The sequence below is a fragment of the Carlito syrichta genome, unplaced genomic scaffold (assembly GCF_000164805.1).
Source record: "Carlito syrichta isolate Samal-C Ts95f unplaced genomic scaffold, Tarsius_syrichta-2.0.1 Scaffold92604, whole genome shotgun sequence".
Lineage (NCBI taxonomy): Eukaryota > Metazoa > Chordata > Mammalia > Primates > Tarsiidae > Carlito > Carlito syrichta.
Window position 1 is genome coordinate 281976 of NW_007036700.1, and position 21565 is coordinate 303540.

The 21565-nt window shown below is 46.3% G+C and overlaps 2 protein-coding genes across 5 annotated transcripts in view; one reads left to right on the plus strand and one right to left on the minus strand.

The window, feature by feature from the left end:
* Positions 1-554: 554 nt before the first annotated feature.
* Positions 555-5568, minus strand: RPS18 (ribosomal protein S18). Of its 2 annotated transcripts, XM_008060244.1 has the most exons (6): positions 5468-5568; positions 4867-4965; positions 1170-1256; positions 989-1090; positions 790-881; positions 555-676 (listed from the first exon to the last, which is right to left on the minus strand). In XM_008060244.1, exons 1-6 carry the CDS (start codon positions 5468-5470, stop codon positions 601-603), a joined length of 459 nt encoding a protein of 152 aa, XP_008058435.1. In that variant the 5' UTR covers positions 5471-5568; the 3' UTR covers positions 555-600. The 2 variants fall into 2 exon arrangements, with proteins under 2 accessions (XP_008058435.1, XP_021569187.1); XM_021713512.1 differs by lacking the exon at positions 790-881 and having other exon boundaries at positions 5468-5524.
* VPS52 (VPS52, GARP complex subunit) overlaps positions 5546-21565 on the plus strand; it is a 21108-nt gene continuing 5088 nt past the window's right edge. Inside the window, exons 1-17 of one of the 3 annotated variants that reach the window (XM_021713504.1) lie at positions 5546-5686; positions 7261-7345; positions 7496-7548; positions 7728-7803; positions 7996-8063; positions 8364-8539; positions 8882-9032; positions 9309-9409; positions 9514-9646; positions 9783-9840; positions 10196-10329; positions 10778-10933; positions 11546-11664; positions 11932-12055; positions 12306-12401; positions 12521-12628; positions 12850-12915. In XM_021713504.1, the coding sequence (XP_021569179.1) occupies positions 8367-8539; positions 8882-9032; positions 9309-9409; positions 9514-9646; positions 9783-9840; positions 10196-10329; positions 10778-10933; positions 11546-11664; positions 11932-12055; positions 12306-12401; positions 12521-12628; positions 12850-12915 (1419 nt within the window). In that variant the 5' untranslated portion in view covers positions 5546-5686; positions 7261-7345; positions 7496-7548; ... (1 more) ...; positions 7996-8063; positions 8364-8366. Of the gene's footprint in view, positions 5995-7260; positions 7346-7495; positions 7549-7727; positions 7804-7995; positions 8064-8363; positions 8540-8881; positions 9033-9308; positions 9410-9513; positions 9647-9782; positions 9841-10195; positions 10330-10777; positions 10934-11545; positions 11665-11931; positions 12056-12305; positions 12402-12520; positions 12629-12849; positions 12916-21565 lie in introns of all 3 variants that reach the window. The other 2 variants (XM_008060257.2, XM_021713506.1) reach the window with 2 other exon arrangements.

Consider the following 21565-nt stretch of genomic DNA (forward strand, 5'->3'; position numbering starts at 1 on the left):
CGCACAGGCGGGAGCCGCGCACAGGCGGCCTGCAATCAGTCCAGTTTGTACTGCTGCACCCCACCCAATCCACACGCGCTTCACCTCTTTACCGGAACTCCGCCCTTACCGGAACTCAACCCAAGGTTGGTGCCCGGTTGATCTTGTTGCTTAGATGAAAAGGCCAATGGACTTTAATCTGTACCAGCCTGCCTAATTTTCCGACTAGATAAAGGACCCCACCTTTTTAGAAACCCAGGATGGCCAAGACCTGCAAATAACTGCAACTGGATAGACTCACCTAGCCACACACAACCGCTCTGCATAAAGCTCAAGCGGACTTGGCTTTCTTGAAGCTGGTCTGGATTCCCCCTTAAGACCACAAGAATGTTATGTGCTTTATGTGGGGGGTGGCATCACTAGCTAGACATAGGGTTAATTTGAAGAGGGCAAGAGTAGAGCATCACCACCGCTAAAACCACTGGCATTGTTTCGGTAGGTGAGTGGAAAGGGAAAAATGACCGAAAGGGCCCAGCCATGCTGACATCAGAAGAATGGAGAAAACCACAAGGAAAGCCATAGGTATATAAACTATTTATTAGCAGACAAGGTCTACAGACTTTATTTCTTCTTGGATACACCCACGGTACGACCACGACGCCCAGTGGTCTTGGTGTGCTGGCCTCGAACACGAAGGCTGTAGGTAAAAAAGGGGGGAGGGTCAAAGGTCATACATAGCACAAAGAAAAGCATAAAGAATCACACTGGGAGGGTAGAAGCCAGCAAGATGAAACCCCCACCCCCACTCACCCCCAGAAGTGGCGTAGCCCTCTATGGGCCCGAATCTTCTTCAGTCGCTCCAGATCTTCACGGAGCTTGTTGTCTAGACCATTGGCCAAGACCTGGATTTGAGGGAGAGGGTGAGATAGTGTTTGATCCCTGAACTCCTACACCCAATTCTATTTGGAACCCCCTCTTCTTGTAATCCCACTGCCATTTCAATACACACCTGGCTGTATTTTCCATCCTTTACATCCTTCTGTCTGTTTAAGAACCAGTCTGGGATCTTGTACTGGCGCGGATTCTGCATAATGGTGATCACACGTTCCACCTGGCAGGTGCAAGGTCAGTTCTAGATGGCACCCTTTCTGAGTTAAAGCCCAACCCCCAACCATCTTCCTTGCCCTCACCTCATCTTCAGTGAGTTCTCCTGCCCTCTTGGTAAGGTCAATGTCTGCTTTCCTCAACACCACATGAGCATATCTTCGACCCACACCCTGAAGTGACAGGTTTTTGTGTTAGTGTTGAATCTGTTTTTACTCCCTTATAGCTCCATTACTTAAAAACCCCACAAAGACAAGGCCTGCAACAACCTATTGTTTCATAATTCCCCAAACCACCCTTTCCTCACCCACCGTAGGGGCAGGGGCTGGACCAAGAGCAGAGAACTTGAGCTAGACCACTGAAAGCAGGATCTTTTTTTGCCCCATTGCCCAGCACATGTAGTTTTAAATGCCTTCTGGTTTTTGCATTGTAGAGAATCAAGGGCCTGCCTCTCCAAGGTTATCCAGGAAACTAGGGTATTGTGAGTTAACAGGCTTGATCAAGGTACTGGGCTGTCAGTTGCTCATTAATCTCTAAGGGTCATAATGATTTAGGCAAGTCACCGTATCCCCATGAGGTTAAGTGCTCCAAGATCAGAAACTTGATTTTGTCAGTGCCCAGAGATAACCCTGTCCAAAAGAAACCAGCACCCCTTGCCATCTAAACTGAAATCAAATTGACTTGGATAGTGAAAGATGCACCCTCAATTTATGTCCACCTAGACCTCAGACTGTGGCACTAGTTGGAAATTAGGTCTTTGCAGAAACAATTAGGCAAAATGAGGTTATACTGGATTAGGGTGGACCCTAGATCAAGAGACTGGTGACTTTGTAAAAGAAACAGACACAGAAGCAAGCAGCCGCAAGCCAAATGTCAAAAATCACTGACAATCATGAGAAGACAGAAAGAGGAAAAGCAGGATTCTTAAGGCCTTCAACGGGAACATGGCCCTGTTGATGCCTTGATTTTGAACTTCTGGCCTCTAGACCCAAAAGAACAGATTTTGCCTAGTTCGTGTAGCCTTAGGAAGCTTGCCCAGCTTCCTAAGGTCTCTAACTCCTAGCCTCAAGTGTTCCTTCTGCCTCCCAAAGCATTGGGGTTATAAGTGTAAGCCACCACTGCCTTGAATGTTGGGCTCAGGTGACCCTTCTGCCTCAGCCTTCTAAGTAGCTGGAACCACAGGCATGCGCCACCATGTCTGGCTAATTGATTTATTGTAGAGAAGAGTTCTCACCAAGTTGCCCAGGCTGATCTTGAACCCCTGGGCTCAGGCAGCCCTCTCGTCTCAGCCTCCACCACACATGACCCTCACTCCCATTTTAAAGTACATCTTAGGTGTGGTGGTTCACACCTGTAATTATAGTGCTTTGGAAGGCTCAGTGGGAGGACTGCTTGAGCCCAGGAGTTAGAGACCAACCTGGACAACATAGTAAGGTCCCCACCTCTACACTGCATTAAAAAGTAGCCCAGGTTGGGCGCAATGGCTCACGCCTGAAATCCCAGCACTTTGGGAGGTGGAGACAAGACAAGGGTTGGTTGAGACCACCCTGAGCAATACAGTGAGACCTCAGACTTAAAAAAAAAAAAAAAAAAAGGCTTGATATGGTGGCACACACCTGTAGTCCCAGCTCCTCAAATAGTTGAAACAGGAGGACTGGACTGCTTGAGTTCAGGAGTTCAAGGTTGCAGTGTGCTACCATTGTGCCACACCTGGGTGACAGCAAGACCTAGTCTCTAAAAAAAAATTAAGGTGGCCATGAGTGAGCCACTGCACTCTAGCTGGGCTCGGTGGCTCAGCCTGTAATCCCGCACCTTTGGGAGGCTGAGGTGAGTGGATTGCCTGAGCCCGCGGGTTCGAGACCTACCTGGGCAACTTGGCGAGACCTCATCTCTACAATAAATCAAAAACTAGCCGGGCATGGTAGCGTGCGCCTGTAATTCCAGCTACTTGGAAGGCTGAGGTGGAAGGATCACCGGAGCCCGAGGCTGCGGTGGCCAGGAGCGGCCACTGCAGTCCAGTCTGGGTGACAGAATGAGACTCCAACTCAAAACAAAACAAAACACAAAAGTTTTGCGTTACAATCAACTTGCCCCTGCCCCACCTTTTCAAATAACCAACAAAGGGTAGTTATCACCCTGATATAGAGTAAGGACAGAACATTAGCCCTACAGAACATCCATAACAAAATGCAAAGGGAAAACAAAATGAGGATGGCATCATAGGATCCATATTACCTGTCAAATAAATGACCTCTCCTGTCTGTGTAAACTTCGAATCTCTTCTTCAAACTCTACTGGCTGATTTACTATGTTTGTCACTACCTTAACTACATCTTTGGAAGAACCTCCTCCCTATACCCAACCTTCACTTTTTCTGCTCAATTTTCTTCCAATTTCTAAGAACTAAGATCCCAGACCAAAGACCACCTCTAAACTTTCCTTTTTTCACCAGCCCAAGAGCTAGCTGCCTGAGGCGTTTCTCCACACAGCTGGCAAAAACCTTAGTGCTCCTCTAACTCTAGGAATAGCCTTTCCCAGTGAGAGGTGGGGCATCAGAATCCCTGAGATCTCTTATCAGATTCTCAAACAGCACCTAAAAATGTGTTGGTCAAACTGTTGTCTGAGTAATAAGGTGACTCCAAAGTTTGGCCAAAAGTATCAAATATAAATCCAGTCAATTTCAAAGGGGTAGACACGACAGGTTTAGAAGCATCCTGCCTTTCTAATAATTTATATTCACTATCTCACTTACGCTTCAAACAAGTCTCTGAAATAGATACCATGTTTTTCACTGCCTTACTAGTTTTATGGAAATGTCTAACAGACCAGGCGCAAGTGGCTCAAGCCTGTAATCCCAGCACTTTGGGAGGCTGAGGTGAGAAGACTGCCTGAGTTCAGGGGTTCGAGACCAGCCAGGGCAACTTGGTGAGATTCCCCCCCATCTCTACAATAAATCAAAAAATTAGCCAGCGTGGTAACACACACCGGTGGTTCCAGCTACTTGGAAGGCTGAGGCGGAAGGATCACCTGAACCCAGCAGGTTGAGGCTGTAGTGGTCATGAGCATGCCACTGCACTCCATCCTGAGTCACAGAGCAAGGTTCCAACTCAAAACAAAACAAAAATCAAAACTCCTCAAAGCCAGACAACAGCATCCCTAACACCATCCATTCCCTAACACTATATGAGTACCAGAAGCTGGGATTTGTGAGCAAGACAGGCCTTGCCCTGCCCCATAAGTGTGTACAAACACTGGTAGGCAAGAAAGATGCTCAGCGATTTCCACAAATAACTATGCTTTCTGACTCCTCCCCCTGCAAAAAAGTCCCCATCTGGAAGGTCAGGGATCCATACAGTTCATGGAAATATTCAAGCTTGTATTCACGCACTTGTTATCTGCTGGCATCTCTACTCACCCCTTAAGATGTGGAATAATTATCCAATTCTCAGGGCATGTAAGTATCACAGGAAAGGATGCTGTTAGGATGCGCTGAGGGAGAAGGAGGGGTGGCAAGAAACTGAACCTAGCAGGAATCTCACAAGTTGATGGCCCAGGAGAACCTTAGCGACTGCAGATAGGCACCATACCCACTTCCCACGGGACATGTTTTTGGCTTGACCTTATATCATTCTCTGGCTTTTATTGTTTCTCTGGTAAACGTGGTGGTATAGGTTAAAGGGATTAGTTGCATCCTTAACCATCTTCAACCTTGCCTCATTTTTATAGCTTAGGTCTCAACAACCCAGTTTGGGCTTACGATCTCTGCCCCTTACCCTACTTTACCTTAATGGCAGTGATGGCAAAGGCTATTTTCCGCCGCCCGTCGATGTTGGTGTTGAGTACTCGCAAAATGTGCTGGAACTTCTCAGGGATCACTAGAGACTGATTGGAAGAGTATGGGAAATCAGATACCGTGAACTATCAAACCGTAAGGTCACTAAGGCGATAGAACAACCTCAAACAGAAACGTCAGCATCTCACATAGGGAGGAAGGACACCCCACCCTTAGGTTTCCATTTCACACCGAACTCCTCAGTCCTGCAAAAAGGAGGAACACGAAGCGTTCAGGCATGGGGAAAATGCAACCTCTGGAAAGAGGGAGCAGACTTCCAGCCTCTTTCCAAAAGTACACTCTGCATGCAGAGGCCGGAGTACCCTACATATGCCCAAGGCTTTGGCAGCTTCCGTGCACCCGAGGAGTGACCCTTCCTCTGGTCCCGCTCCCCGGAATTGGAAGTCTTTGGCGTCCCTTCCCAGGGGGGCGATCCAAGGCTCCACACAGAATGTTGCAGGCCCCTAGGACACGGTGTTCTCGGCACCCTGACAGCAGTCTTTCCCTGTCCGGGTTCCGATGTCGTTGGATCCCGGGACAGACTCGTCTTACCATGGCGGCGGCACAAACGGCGGCGTGTAGGCCTCCTGTGGAAGAGAAAACGGAAGTGACGTGCTATGCTTATATAGTTTTTAGGCGGAAGAGGCGGGGCGATCTAGGTGAAACGCTTTCGGAAACTGCTTCAGCGCGAGCTCTCTGGACTTCTGAGAGTATTGCTTGGGTGCTCCAACTTCCGCTGTGTCATTTCTTTACAGTTCGTAGAGTTCACGGGTACAAGAGTAGCTAAGGTTCCGGAACGACATTGTGCTTGAGACCTCCACATTCCCCTTTGCACTCAGGTGGATACAGCTGCAAGGGGAAGGATGGAGTCAATTTAACGCAAATATCTTGGAACCAGTTTGCGCTGTGCAAGACACTCTGGGACTTGTAGTTCCACTCGGAGGAACGGACGCCGGGACTGACAGCTGCCGGAAGTGAGGCTGCGGGGAATGGCCGCCGCTGCGACCATGGCGGCAGCCGCCCGAGAGCTGGTTTCGCGGGCTGGGACCTCAGATATGGAGGAGGAGGAGGGCCCGCTGGTGAGAACGCGGGAATGTTTTTCCTCCGTAGTCACGTCCTCGCGTCAGTAAGGCCTGGGCTGGGTTTAGGCACAGGGGTGGGAGCTTGGCTGCCACCAATGATGCTGCCTGTTTGGCTCCCTATACCTTTCCCTGGGATCAGACCCGACCCCGAGCTGGGGCCAGAATGGTTGAAATTCAGGTTCGAGGGCATCATTGTAACTTCCCTCCTCGTTTTTGGGTAGGGTAAAGGAACAATATACTGTAAAATTTAAGACTATGGCCTCTGGAGCCAGAGTGCCTGGGTTCTAGTTCCAGCCTTGCCATTTACACGCTGTGTGTCTTTGGGCAAGTTAACCAACTTCTCTATGCCACCGTCTTCCACACCTTTAAAGTGAAGAAGATAATAGGACCTATCGTATGGTTGTCGTTAGGATTAGATAAATGAGTATATGTTAGATGTCACCTGGCACGCAGATACACACTATATGTTAGTTGATACTTCTAGAAATGCTTAGGGTTCCCTAGAGGTGTACTGATAGAACACCCGAGATAGCAGGATTTTGAGGATCCTGAATTCAACGGCAAGATCTGCTTTGTCCTCAGCAACTCCTAATTTTTCTCATTGGAACACCTCCACTGTTTTGCTTTTGTTTTTTTTTGAGACTATGTTTTCCAGGCTGGCCTGAACTCTGGACTCAAGTACTCCTCTGGCTTCAGCTTACCAAATTCAAGTTGCGGGGACTACAGAGACTGGCTGTTCTTCTGGGTTTCCTCCTGTCTTTTTTTTTTTTTTTGGGTTGGAGGCTCACTGTCGCCCAGGCTGTAGTGCAGTGGCACACTCATGGCACCGCAGCCTCTACCTGTTGGTCTCAGGCATTCCCCTGCCTCAGCCTTCTAAGAACCTGGAACCACAGGCGTGCACCACCACATGAAGCTAATTTTTTAATTTATTGTAGAGATGTCTTGCTAAGTTGCCCAACTGGTCTTGAACTCCTGGGCTCAGGCAATCCTCTCACCTCTGCCTCCCAAAGTGCTAGGATTACAGGCATGAGCCACCATGCCCGGCTCCTCCTGTCATAATGTATTGCCTGACTCTTTGTCATAGTCCTTGTCTATCCAAAGTAAATTGAGTGCAGTGTGAGATTCTCGAATTTTTGACTCAGTACCTATGGCTCCCCAGTAAAAGCACCTTTCCTCTCACTTGAAGGATTGAAGACATCCAGTTATATTTTTTTCTCCCTTTTTTACCCTGTACCATTCTCCTATTAACCTGTCCCTCTTCAGGGGGGTGGTCCTGGGCTCCAGGAGCCACTGCAACTTGGGGAGTTGGATATCACCTCTGATGAATTCATTCTGGATGAAGTGGATGGTAAGTGATGGCATGGAGTGGGTGCAGAATACCTGTAAATATGAGAGGCATGGGGGTTGGAAGAAATAAGGCAGGGATCTGTGTGCAGATGCTCAGTGTGGGGAGAGGGACCTGTGGAGCTGGACCCTTATGATCAATTTCTACTTCCAGTTCACATTCAGGCAAATCTGGAGGATGAGTTAGTAAAGGAAGCTCTTAAAACGGTGAGGCTTTCCCCTATGCTAATCTGTTCTTCCACCTACCCTCCCCTGAAAGGATAAAAAAAACAGTCTCACTTTTGTTATATCACCCTGATATCATACCCTTTAGCCCTTCACTGATTCTGTTCCAGTGTCCCTTCACTGGGACTTCTTTCTGATGTGTCATCTTTATCTTCTCTCAGGGTGTGGATCTCCGTCACTATTCAAAGCAAGTAGAGCTGGAGCTACAGCAGATTGAGCAGAAGTCCATTCGAGATTGTATCCTCCAGCAGAGAGGAGGGGTGGTGTTATTTACATGGGGATTTTTTTGGGGTGCGGTGCATATGGCCCAACTGGGGCTGACATCTTCTTTTCTGAGGTTTCTGTCACTTTAGGGAGAAATTGGAGAGGTACTGAAGGTCTAAGGAACTCCATCCTCACCATGATGCTCCTTGACTTTTTGTGGGTTAGATATCCAAGAGAGTGAGAACATAGCATCTCTGCACAACCAGATCACAGCCTGTGATGCTGTCCTGGAGGTTAGTAACCATAACCTGTGACTTCTAATAACTCTGAACCAGATCATGGCCTCTGGTACCATTCTTTAGGTCACCACCCTCAGATGGGGACAGGTTAGGGTCATTTTCAGGGTGACCTCAGGAACCTTTTGTTGTTACTGTCATACTGGTGACATTTCTTGGTAACCTTTGGGGTACTTCATCATCTTGCCACACTCATGGACTGATAGATACTGGGGACTTCACCAAGATACTTAGGTGGCCCACTTGTCCCCTACCAACCCCATGGCACACCAGCAACATCTTTCACCCTTTTCCCAGCGCATGGAGCAGATGTTGGGAGCTTTTCAGAGTGACCTCAGCTCCATCAGCTCTGAGATCAGGACGCTGCAGGAACAGTCAGGAGCCATGAACATTCGACTTCGAAATCGCCAGGCAGTTCGGGGAAAGCTTGGGGAGCTTGTAGATGGTCTGGTGGTGCCCTCTGCTCTGGTCACGTGAGTTACTGATTGGAAGAGTCACAATATCCATAGCAGGTTAATGGGCTGGAATGACCTACCCTGTTTACCACGTGAGTCTTCTGGCTCCAGGTCGTCACTTGCTTTCTAGAAATTAGTGAATGGGTTGACAACCATTTCTAACCTTGGTACATAACTTGAGCATCAAAGATTGGGACTGATCCAAGGTTATGTGTACAGTAGAGGAGTCTGGGAATAGAAAACTTTGTGCATATATCCTGACTCTATGGTACATTGTAAGATAAAGGTGACAGGTTTGGATTTGATTTAGGGATGTCTGGATCTCCCTTCTAACCCATCATATCCCTTCTTGCCACTCAGGGCAATTCTAGAGGCTCCAGTGACGGAACCTAGGTTCTTGGAGCAGCTACAGGAGCTGGATGCTAAGGCAGCTGCAGTCAGAGAGCAGGAGGCTAGAGGCACAGCAGCCTGTGCAGATGTCAGAGGTGTTCTTGACCGGCTCCGCGTCAAGGTGGGAAGTGGGGTGGATACCTTTTAAACAGCCTCCCCAAGACCTTTGCTCTGGATTTTCTTGGCAAAGCTCACTGTTGCCTGTCCCCAAGAACTTCACCTTCCTTTTCCGGGGAGAGCCCATCCTTGCCTCTCTGGGTTTCACTGAAAATCCTAAGAAATACTGAGGCAGTATTCGCCAACCTTCCTCCTGTGTCTAGTGTTGTCACTTCCCCCAGTTCCTCCCATACAGTGGAAGGTTTGCAGCTTCATGCCCTGTTTGGTTCTCTACATCTAGGCAGTGACAAAAATCCGAGAGTTCATCCTCCAGAAGATTTATTCCTTCAGAAAACCGATGACCAACTATCAGATCCCCCAGACGGCCCTGCTGAAGTACAGGTCACCACCCCAAGGATGTGGGCAGGATGGCTTTTGAGTGTCCTAGAGTGGGCATCTGGTTTCTTGGGCAGACAGGAAGATTGTTTTATCCCTGGTCCCTCTAGGTTCTTCTATCAGTTCCTTCTGGGCAATGAACGAGCAACAGCAAAGGAGATCAGGGATGAATACGTGGAGACACTGAGCAAGATCTACCTGTCTTACTACCGCTCTTATCTGGGGCGGCTCATGAAGGTGCAGGTGAGGCCAAAGGAGGAGAGGCATTTCTGGGCACGTGGACTGGGAGGAGAGGACATGCCTGGGCAAGGAGGAACAGAAGTTTTTTATTGTGCTATGGGAAATGATGGTTACCAGTTTTCTTTTCTGTTTTCTCCAGTATGAGGAAGTTGCTGAGAAAGATGATCTGATGGGCGTGGAAGATACAGCAAAGAAAGATATCCTAGTGCCAGGGAACCCTTATGCTAGACCTTGAGAGTGAGAGGAGTTCTGGCACCAGCCTCCAAGCCACGGCTCCTTACCATTTTCTGTGGGCCTGAAACCTTTGAGAATGTGATGAAAGCTATAGTCTCCCTCCCCAGAAAGATGCATATGTCGTTTTGACACATAATTTTGCGTTTGATTTCAGGGGATGTAGAGACCCTCTGAAACCTATTTCACATGTCAGGTGAAGTGGGGCCCTAGTACTGGGAAAGAGGGATGTCTAGGCTGTGTCTGGCTGCCTGGGGTCCCAGAGATGCTGAGTCTTTAGGCCATTGTGGTCTCATTTTCCCTGACTCTGTCCCTTCTCACGATTCTTCTCGAAGCCATCCCTCCGCAGCAGGAACACCATCTTCACCTTGGGGACCCGCGGCTCCGTCATTTCCCCCACTGAACTTGAGGCCCCCATCCTGGTGCCCCACACAGCCCAGCGGGGAGAGCAGAGGGTATGAGAAGGAGCCAACTTATGTCGTGAAGGGGACTCTGAGCATGGGGCAAGGGAAGGCCAGGCCTCAGGGCAAAGCTTCCCAACCTGCCTCAACCCCCTTAGACCCAAGAGTGCCTTTCTCTGATCACTCACCTGCTGTGGTGTGAAAAACTTGGGAACCACTGACTTACGGACATGCAGAGGGGAGAGACTGGCTGAGGGGAATGGCTGTCAGAGACAGGTGTTGAGGTAGATGCAGGAGTACTGGCAGCAGGTGGAGGTGGGCTCAGTCTCTTGTCCCGTTATGCTCCCACCTCTTCGGTGCCCATTCAGGATTCTCTTTCACAGCCTGAACTTAGGTTGGATGGGGGGTCTGCAGAGCTCTTATTACTGATTTACTAGCTGTGTCCACGGGAAGTCAGTGTTGGGGTCTATTCCTTTTGTCTTCTTGACTCCTCCCCTCCTAGTATCCATTTGAGGCCCTCTTCCGCAGCCAGCACTATGCCCTCCTGGACAATTCCTGCCGTGAATATCTTTTCATCTGTGAATTTTTTATGGTGTCTGGCCCAGCTGCTCACGACCTGTTCCATGCTGTCATGGGCCGGACGCTCAGCATGACCCTGGTAAGATTCCTGTTTCCTGTGCTCTTTTTTTTTTGAGTTGGAATCTCACTCCGTCACCCAGGCTGGAGTGAAGTGGCATGCTCATGGCCACCCGAGCATCTACCTACTGGGCTCAGGCAGTCCTTCCACCTCAGCCTTTCAAGTAGCCAGAACTATAGGCATTCCTGTGCTCTTAAATCCGTTTGTCTTCAGTTTTCATCAACACCATGGTGAGGTCGTAATTCTGCAGTACTGAAACCAAGATCCCCTCATTCTAAAATGTCTAAGCCTTGTACTTGCAGTGTCTCTCCATGAAATCCTCAGAGCTTGGGCTCCCTGAGACTACCCCTGCTGCTGAACCTGAAAACCGAGAGGCCCCTAAGTCTCAGTTCTCAAACCCCCAACCCAGGCTCAGGTCTGCCCTGAACTCTGCTATGATCATAGATCCTGGCTATGGCAAGGCAACAGGACCACCCACATGGCCGTGGACAGGGAAAGTTGGGGCATTTTCCTTTTAGGTCTCTCTCTTCCTATACCTTATTGTCATAGAAACACACACATTTGTTCATAGTCACTGGGAACAACAACTAACAAACATTCTCTTCCAATCTTCTGCCTGTTCCTAAATCACAGAAACACCTGGAGTCCTATCTGGCTGACTGCTATGATGCCATTGCTGTTTTTCTCTGCATCCACATTGTTCTCCGGTTCCGCAACATTGCAGCAAAGAGAGATGTTCCCGCCCTGGACAGGTCACTGAATTCTAGTCCTTGATGCCCTGCAGGCCATGAACTCTCTTGGTCTTGTGTGACTCTTCCCTGACTCTTGGGCTCCTATTGACCTGATATCATTGACCCTTATTCCCATTCATTGACTCCTGAAGCAGTACTGCTGTTTTTTGACTCACTTTTCACCTCCATCCCCACCACCCATTGGCCATTAACCTGAGGATGCCCCACTCTCCTCACCGCCCCCACCATTTTTTGCCAGCTGACCTCTGATTCTGATTAAGCCCACAGGTACTGGGAACAGGTACTCGCCTTGCTGTGGCCACGGTTTGAGCTGATCCTGGAGATGAATGTCCAGAGTGTCCGAAGCACTGACCCTCAGCGCCTTGGGGGGTTGGATACTCGACCCCACTATGTGAGGGAGGGCAACGGTAACAAAGGGGTTCTTGAAAGGCAGTGTTCTGAGCTTCACTGTGGGGGTTGGCCAAGGCTGCAGTTGTGTCATGGGCCGTACTCTGTGAGTGGGCAGCACAGGAATGTGGTGAAACTCATGGGGATTTGGCACTGTTGGTAGGAGGGATTGGAAGCAGTCACATGGTTGGTTGGCCAAGGGAATTGGGCCAGGGGGGTTGTTGTGATTTCTCTTCCCACTGTCATTGTCCTAGATAACACGTCGTTATGCAGAGTTCTCCTCTGCTCTTGTCAGCATCAACCAGACAATTCCCAATGAACGGACCATGCAGCTGCTGGGACAGCTTCAGGTGAGGGCAGGGTGGGAGAGACCTCCCAGCAGTAGGTCATGGTTGGAACACAAGGAGGGGGCCAGAAGGGCCAGATGACCTTGCTTTCTGGTATCACCTCCTCCTTTCGGCTTTTTCAGGTGGAGGTGGAGAATTTTGTTCTCCGAGTGGCAGCCGAGTTCTCCTCAAGGAAGGAGCAGCTTGTGTTTCTTATCAACAACTATGACATGATGCTGGGTGTGCTGATGGTAACAGAAGCTCCTTCTCCCTGTCTCTCTACTCAGAGAATTCAGTTTCCTCCTCTGTTCTGGTAGCTCCAGGAAGGCAAATGATGTCTGTCTTGTTCAGTGTTTGACTCTTGGAGTCTGGCACTATGTCTGGCCAAGTTCCATAAGTGTGGAATGAAGGGGACATTCTGAAGGGAAGGACTGATTTCCCCAATCTTGACATTTTCCTTTGTTTTCTTTAGGAGCGGGCTGCAGACGACAGCAAAGAGGTTGAGAGTTTCCAGCAGTTGCTCAATGCTCGGACACAGGTAGGGGTGTGGGAAAAACAGAAGGAACAGTTTCCTGTGCTGTTTTCAGCTCTCTCTCTCTGTGTGTGTATGTGTGTGTAGAGGGTGGCATAATGGACCTCTGGTACATAGAATTGAAATTGTTATAACTTGTAGTTTATAACATGCTGTCATTATTGGTCTGTTTTATTTTGTTTTGATTTTTAATGTTGTAAACACACCACATAATTGAAAAACTAGCACAATGGCAAAACCAACATCAACTATGAATCCACCTGACTCCATTCCCCTGCCTCTCATGCCGAGGCACCTGTTGACCTAAATGCTGTGTTTATTATGCTCTTGCTTCCCTTCCCTCCCCCACAAATGTTCTTGCTTTTAAAAATAGAACTTAGCTGGGCACAGTAGCTCACACCTACAATCCCAGCACTTTGGGAGGCCAAGGTGGGAGGATTGCTTAAACCTAGGAGTTGAAGACCAACCAACCTAGGCAACACAGCAAGACCTCATTTCTAAAAAAAAAAAAACAACCAGCCAGGTATAATGGCACATGCCTACAGTCCCAATTACTCAAAAGGCTGAGGTGGGAAAATCGCTTGAGATCAGGAGTTTGAGCCTGCAGTGAGCTATGATCATGCCACTGCATTCCAACCTGGGCAACAGAGTGAGACCTCGATTCTAAAAAATAAAAATAGAGCTGTATGTATGCCAAAACAAAAATTTGTTCTGTTTTTGAGTGCTGTAAAAACAGAATCATATGCATAATTTTTCTAATATTGTTATTGTATATGGCTGTAGCTCTTTCTTTTTCATTGCTGTATAATACATTGCACGATTATACATATTTTCTATAAGTGAATTGCTTTCAGTTTTTTACTACAGTGAGCATTTTATGAATAATCGTCTTTTTTTTTTTTTTTTGAGTTGGATTCTCACTCTGTCGCCCAGACTGGAGTGCAGTGGCTGCTCCCGGCCACTGCAGCCTCGACCCACTGAGCTCCGGTGATCCTTCCGCCTCAGCCTTCCGAGTAGCCAGAATTACAGGCGCGTGCTACCACGCCCAGCTGATTTTTTGATTTACTGTAGAGATGAGGTCTCACCAAGTTGCCCAGGTGGGTCTCGAACCCGTAGGCTCAGGCAATCCACTCACCTCAGCCTCCCAAGGTGCAGGATTACAGGCTGAGCCACTGAGCCCGGCTGAATAATCATCTTTTAAACATAGATGTTGTCGGGGTGTGATGACTCACGCCTGCAATCCCAGTACTTTGGGAGGTCAAGGTGGGAAAATTGCTTGAGCCTAGGAGTGTGAGACCATCCTGGACAACATAATGAGAAGACTTCTGTATAAGAAAAATTAAAAAGTTAGCCAAGTGTGGTGACAGGCACCTGTCGTCCCAGCTACTCAGTACGAGGCTGAGGCAGAAGAATCACCTGAGCCCGGGAGGTTGAGGTTGTGGTGAGCCTGTGTGAACCAGAGTGAGACCCTGACTAAAAAACAAAAACAAAAACATAGAGCTTTATCGAGAGTTCCTCTTGGATATAAACCTAGGATAATAGTCTTGCTAGTTATAGACTATACCAGTATTCAGCTTTATGAGACGATGCCAAATTGTTTTCCTAAGTAGTTATACCAGTTTACTTCTTACTAGCAATATGTAAGAATTCTTCCTGAGCCATATTTTATCTAATGTGGTATTGTCAAATGTCTTTCCCATTTTGATATGTACAGGCATGTCCCTTGGCTAAAATGCTTGGGACCAGAAGTGCTTCAGATTTCAGTTTTTTCGGATTTTGGAATATTTACATTATTCTTACCAGTTTAGCACCCCTCATCCAAAAATCTGAAATCCAAAATGCTCCAAAGAGTAGTTTTTTCAAGTGTCACATCAGCACTCAAAAAGTTTTGGATTTTGGGGCCAAGCCTGGTGGTGCATACCTATAATCCCAGCACTTTGGGAGAGTGAGTAGGATTACTTGAGACCAGGAGTTCGAGACTGGCCTGGGCACCATAGTGAAATCCTGTCTCTGTTTTTAAAAATATAAAATGAACCAGGTGCAGTGGTTCACACCTGTAATTCCAAAACTTTGGGAGGCAGAGGTGAGAGGATTGCCTGAGCCCAGTGGTTTGACACTAGCCTGGGCAACTTGGTGACCCTCTTCTCTACAATAAATAAAATAGCTGGGTGTGGTGGTACGTACCTGTAGTTCCAGCTACTTGGAAGGCTGAGGTAGAAGGATCGCCTGAACCCAGCAGGTTGAGGCTGCGGTGGCTGTGAGCATGCCACTGCACTCCAGCCTGGGCAACAGAGTGAGACTCCAACTCAAAAAAATAAAAAAAATAATAATAAAAAATGAAAGTTTTGAATTCTGGAGCATTTCGGATTACAAATTTTTAGAATAGGGATATTCAACCCGTTTCTTAGTGAAATCTTTATTTGTATTTTCCTGCTATTTTTTTTTGAATCGGGATCTCACTCTGTTGTTCAAGCTGGAGTGCAGTGGCACAGTCAAGACTCACTGAAGCCTCAACTCACTGCAGCCTCAACTCCTGGGCTCAAGCAATTCTCCTGCCTCAGCCTCCTGAGTAGCTGGTACTATAGGCGCACACCACCATGCCCAGATAATTTTTTATTTTTTTTAGAGGTGAGGTCTGGCCATGTTGCCCAGGCTGGTCTTAACTCCTTAGCTCAAGTAGTCCTCCTTCCTTGGATACCCAAAGTGCTGGTACTACAGGCATGAGCTATCACACCCAACTATTTTCCTGATTATTAATGAGATTGAATATCATTTTATTTTATTTTTTTGAGTCAGAGTCTCACTGTCGCCCGGGCTAGAGTGCACTGGCACGCTTGCGGCCACAGCAGCCTCGACCTGCTGGGCTCAGGCAATCCTTCCATCTTGCATTCCAAGTAGCTGGAACTACAGGCACACAACAGCATGCTTGGCTAATATTATAATTTATTGTAGAGACGAGGTCTCATCATGTTGCTCAGGCTGGTCTCAAACTCATGGGCTCAGGCAGTCCTCTCGCTTCCACTTCCCAAAATGCTGAGATTGCAGGAATGAGCCACCATGCCCAGCTGAGTATCATTTTAAATATTTAGCAGCCATACAATTTTTTTCTCTTAAAACATCTGTCATAGCATTTGGACTTTTAAAAATTGTATTGCTTTTATTTTTCTTTTTGATATATAAGAGCTCTTTATATAGTCTACTTAATATGGTCTTTTGGGTACTGATCCTTTGAGGTTTGTTCAGGTTTGCTCATGGCCTAGTACATGGTCATCTATTGTAATTGTTCCACGTGTGTTCCATGCATGTTTCATGTATGCGTGAGAAGAGTGGATTCTTTAATTCTTTAATATGTGAAAATCAGTCTTCTTAATTCATCATCTGTATCCTTACTGATTATTTGTTGTCTAGTTGACTTATCAATAGTTGAGGGAGATGTATTGAAATCCATACATTTGTCACTTTGTCTCTAGTTTTGTCAAATTTTGCTGTTTATAGCTTCAGCTTATTTTATCTAAATTCTTAAAAATTTAGAATTGTTAGCTCTTATTAATGACTTAAAGCATTTATCATTATATGACCGTCTTTAGTCCTACTACTTTGTCAACATCTTTTTTTTTTTTTTTTTTGAGTATGAGTGTCACTCTGCTACCCAGGCTGGAGGGCAGTGGCCACTGTAGTCGCGACCTGCTGGACTCAGGTGATCCTTCCGCCTCAGCCTTCCAAGTAGCTGGAACTATAGGCATATACCACCATGCCCAACTAATTTTTTGATTTATTGTAGAGATGAGGTCTCACCAAGTTGCCTAGGCTGGTCTTGAACCCCTGGACTCAGGCAATCCTCTCGCTTCTGCCTCTCAAAGCGCTGGGATTACAGGTGTGAGCCACTGTGTGATTTATTTTCAACTTTTTAATGTTTTTACATTTTAAGTGTCTTTTGTGTCTAGGCAGTGGGGCTCATACCTGTATTCCCAGTGCTTTGGGAGGCCGAGGCAGGAGGAATGCTTGAGGCCAGAAGTTCAAAGACCAGCCTGGGCAATGTAGTGAGACCCATCTCTGCAAAAAATAAAATAAAATAAGAATAAAAATTATAGCCGGGCTCGGTGGCTCAGCCTGTAATCCTGCGCTTTGGGAGACTGAGGTAAGTGGATTGCCTGAGCCCACGTGTACGAGACCCGCCTGGGCAACTTGGCGAGGCCTCATCTCTACAATAAATACAAAAATTAAGCCGGGCTTGGTGGCTCAGCCTGTAATCCTGAGCCTTTGGGAGGCTTAGGTGAGCGGATTGCCTGAGCCCGCGGGTTCGAGACCCGCCTGGGCAACGAGACCTCATCTCTACAATAAATCAAAAAATCAGCCAGGCGTGGAAGCGCATGCCTGTAATTCCGTCTACTTGGAAGGCTGAGGCAGAAGGATTGCCGGAGCCCAGCAGGTCGAGGCTGCAGTGGCTGGGAGCGGCCATTGCACTCCAGTCTGGGTGACAGAGTGAGGCTCCAACTCAAAAAAAAAAAAAAATTAGCCGGGCATGGTAGCGCATGCCTGTAATTCCAGCTACTTGGAAGGCTGAGGTGGAAGGATCGTTGGAGCCCAGCAGGTCAAGGCTGCGGTGACCGGGAGCGTGCCACTGCACTCCAGTCTGGGCAATAGAGTGAGACTCCAACTCAAAAAAAAAAAGAATAAAAATTATTTGAGTGTGGTGGCAAATGCCTGTGGTCCCACCTACTCAGGAGGCTGGAGTGGGAGGATTGCTTGAACCCAGGAGTTCGAGGCCACAGTGAGCTATGATCACGCCACTGTACTTCAGCCTGGGCAACAGAGCAAGACAAGATATCCTCTTTAAAAAAAATTGTCTTTTATAAATAGCATATATCTGGAATTCTTAAAAGATTCAGTTGGACTGTCTGTGCCTTTTAATTTATGATTTTAATCCATTAATGTTTACTGTGATTGTTATATTTGAACTTTTTTTCTACCATCTTTAATTTGTACTGTGTCTTCTGTCTTTGCCTTTGTTCTTACTGTATATTTTTTTCTCTGATTGTTTAGATTTTACACTCTATTCTTTTAGGATTTGTCCTTTAAAATTTACCTGGCATATTTAGCTTAACTTCTAAACTTAATATCTAAATGCTCTCTCTAACAACATGTGAACTTTAAAACAATTAAAATGTTTTAGTGCTCCAATCACCCCTCTTTTGCCTTCCATGCTAATTATTAATCAGTATTTTATTTCTGTCCTGTATTTTTTTTTTTTTTTTGAGTTGGAGTCTCACTCTGTCGCCCAGACTGGAGTGCAGTGGCACCCTCATGGCCACCACAGCCTCGACCTGCTGGGCTCAGGTGATCCTTCCACCTCAGCCTTCCAAGTACCTGGAACTACAGGCACGTGCCACCACGCTCGACTAATTTTTTGATTTATTTTAGAGATGAGGTCCTACCAAGTTGCCCAGGCTGGTCTCAAACCTGTAAACTCAGGCAATCCTCTCACCTCAGCCTCCCAAAGTACTGGGATTATAGGTATGAGCCACTGACCCAGCCCTATCCTGTATCTAATTGTTTCTTTTTGTTTTTGAGTTGCAGTCTCATTCTCTTGCCCAGGCTGGAGTGCAATGGCATGCTCATGGCCACTGCAGCCTCGACCTGCTCGACTCAGCCTTCTCCCTCAGGCTTCCAAGCTGGAACCACAAGCTTATGCCACCACGCCTAGCTAGTTTTTGATTTATTGTAGAGATGCGGTCTTGCCATGTTGCTAGCCTGGTCTTGAATATTCTCGTTTCTGCCTTCCAAAGTGCTGAGATTACAGGCAGAGCCACCGCACCCAGCCATTTCTGTTTTATAGTGATAATACTTACTTGGATTTTCACACGTTTTCCAGGGCATTTTTCTTACAGATTGTCTTTTTGGAATAATTTTCCTTTTTCCTGAAGTAAAAATTTTTTTTGAGTTGGAGTTTGGACTTCAGGCTGGAGTGTAGTGGCACACTCATGGCCACTGCAGCCTCAACCTGCTGGACTCAGGCAATCCTTCTGCCTAAGCCTTCCAAGTAACTGGAACTATAGGCTTGCTCTAACATACCCAGCTAAGTTTTTGATTTATTGTAGAGATGAGGTCTTGCCAGGTTGTCCAGGCTGGTCTTTTAGAAATTTATTTCATGAAAATTTACTGATAGTAAACATTCTTTTTATTCTTTTATAAATATCTTTATTTCATCTTTGCTAGGGAAACCTTTTTGCTTTCTTACTATCAAATTCTAAATGAACAGTTATTTTCTTTTAAAACTTAGAAGATGATTTTCCACTGTCTTCTGGCTTAAATTAATGCTCCTTCTAAGGTACTGTGTTGTCTCTGACTGCTTTCAAAGATCTTCTATTTTTTCTTTGGTATTCTGAAGTTTTATTGCTATATATCTTGGTATGGATTTCTCTGTGTTTATCTTGCTTGGTAGCTTATATTTCTTAGGTCTTTGAATTTACGTTTTTCACTAATTCAGAAAAATTCATAGTATCTTATTATGCATTTATTCTCCTTCATTCTTTTACTTTCTAGGAATCTGATTAGTTGTAGGTTAGACTCTCTCATTTTTTTCTCTAGATATAGACATGCAATTAGATGAGACAGGAAAACTTGTCCTCACCTGGAGAGTAGATGACCAGCAGAAATGTCAGTTCCTCTTTAGAGTGCAGGCCTCTAGACCCCCTGATCACACAAAGAAGATGCACTTACCTAGAGGATTCTGCAGAGAGTAGCTGAACTTTGCCACAAGACATTTTCCAGATGTGGGGAGCTAGCTGCCATCAATGCTCCTTTTTGGTTGGCTACTGCTTTAGACTATGTGGGAAAGCCTGGTGTACTGTTTACCTCTGGTCATTCCTCTGCTATCAGTGTTCTCTTTTGCTGAATAGAAAGATAAAGTTTATCCAATTATAGACCAGTGCTGTCCAATAGAAATATATAATGCATGCCACAAATGTGAGCCACTTACATAATTTTACATTTTCTAGAAGCTATGTTAAAAAGAAACAGGTGAAATTAATTTAATAATATATTTTATTTAAATCACTACATTTGGGCTGGGCTTGGTGGCTCAGCCTGTAATCCCAGCACTTTGGGAGGCCAAGGCGAATGGATTGCCTGAGTCCACAGGTTCGAAACCAGCCTGGGCAACTTGGCAAGACCTCATCTCTACAATAAGTCAAAAATAGCTGGGCATGATGGTGCATGCCTGTAGTTCCAGCTACTTGGAAGACTGAGTTGGAAGGATCACATGACCCCAGCAGGCTGAGGCTGCGGTGGCCGTGAGTGTGCCACTGTACTCCAGCCTGGGCGACAGGGTAAGACTCCAACTCAAAAAAAAAAAAAAAAAGAATCACTACATTTGAAATAGTATTTCAACATATAATCAATAAAAATTTTAAATTTTTTTGTAATATGAAGTCTTTAATGTCTGGTATAAATTTTTTTTGCTTATAACAGTTTAGGCTGGGTACAGTGGCTCATGCCTATAATCCCAGCACTTTGGGAGTTCAAGGCGGGAGGATTGCTTGAGCCCAGAAGTTGAGACCAGCCTAGGCAACATAGCAAGACCTCTTCTCTACAAAAAAAAAAAAAATTAGCTAGGTATGGTTGTGCACACCTGTAGTTCCAACTGCTCAGGAAGCTGAGGTGGGAGGATCACTTGAGCCCAGGAGTTTGAGCCTGTGGTAAGCCTTGATTGTGCCACTATACTTAGCCGAGGCAACAGAGTGAGACTTTGACTCAGAAAAAAGAAAGAAAAGAACATATTTTAGATCAAACTAGCCATGTTTCAGGTGATCTGCTACATGTGAGTTGTGGCTACCATGTTAGATGGCTTAGGTTGTAATTGTTAGGCAGTTTTTTTTTGCAGTCCACTCCCTCTGACCCACACTGTTATATTAAGAATGTTATATATGTTATTGCATTTAGGCAACTGTAATAGGTTGAATTTGATTATTTAATTTCTGTCCAAAATCACATCACAAAAATGCCTTGATGATAGAAAGATCCTTTCTTGAAGCACGTCTCCCTAGTCTCAGTTACCTGACAACCCTCAGTGGATATAGGTGAATATTTTGGTTGAAGAATAGAGAAGATAGACTTTTTAAAAACAATTTTTGTGTCAGGGTTTGTGTCACCCAGGCTGGAATGCAGTGGCACGATCATATCTCACTGTAGCCTCTAACTCCTGGGTTCAGGCAATCCTTTTATCTCAGCCTTGCAAGTAGCTGGGACTACAGGTGTTTACCACCATGTTCAACTTATTTTTTAATATTTTTTTAGAGACAGTGTCTCCCTATGTTGCCCAGGCTGGTCTCAAACTCCTGGGCTCAAGCATTCTTCCTGCCTCGGCCTCCCAAAGTGCTGGGATTATAGGAGTGAGCCACCATGCCCAGTAGAAATAATTTATTTTAAAATGGAATAATAATTTCACTTTCATCTTACCAGATCATACTGTTGGGGTTGAGTTTTTTTGTTTTGGGGAGATTTGGGGTTTTTTGGTTTGTTTGTTTTGAGTTGGAGTCTTACTGTTGCCCGGGCTGGAGTGCAGTGGCATGCATGCTCATGGCCTCACAGCCTCGACCTGCTGGGTTCAGGTGATCCTTCTGCCTCAGCCTTCCAAGTAGCTGGAACTACAGGCATG

Excerpts from the sequence above, each read along its gene's own strand:
- RPS18 (XM_008060244.1), bottom strand. Across the intron at positions 882-988 it reads AGGATGGAAAATACAGCCAG|GTCTTGGCCAATGGTCTAGA; the intron begins GTGTGTATTGAA and ends CCTCAAATCCAG. Across the intron at positions 677-789 it reads GGGCTACGCCACTTCTGGGG|CCTTCGTGTTCGAGGCCAGC; the intron begins GTGAGTGGGGGT and ends TTTTACCTACAG.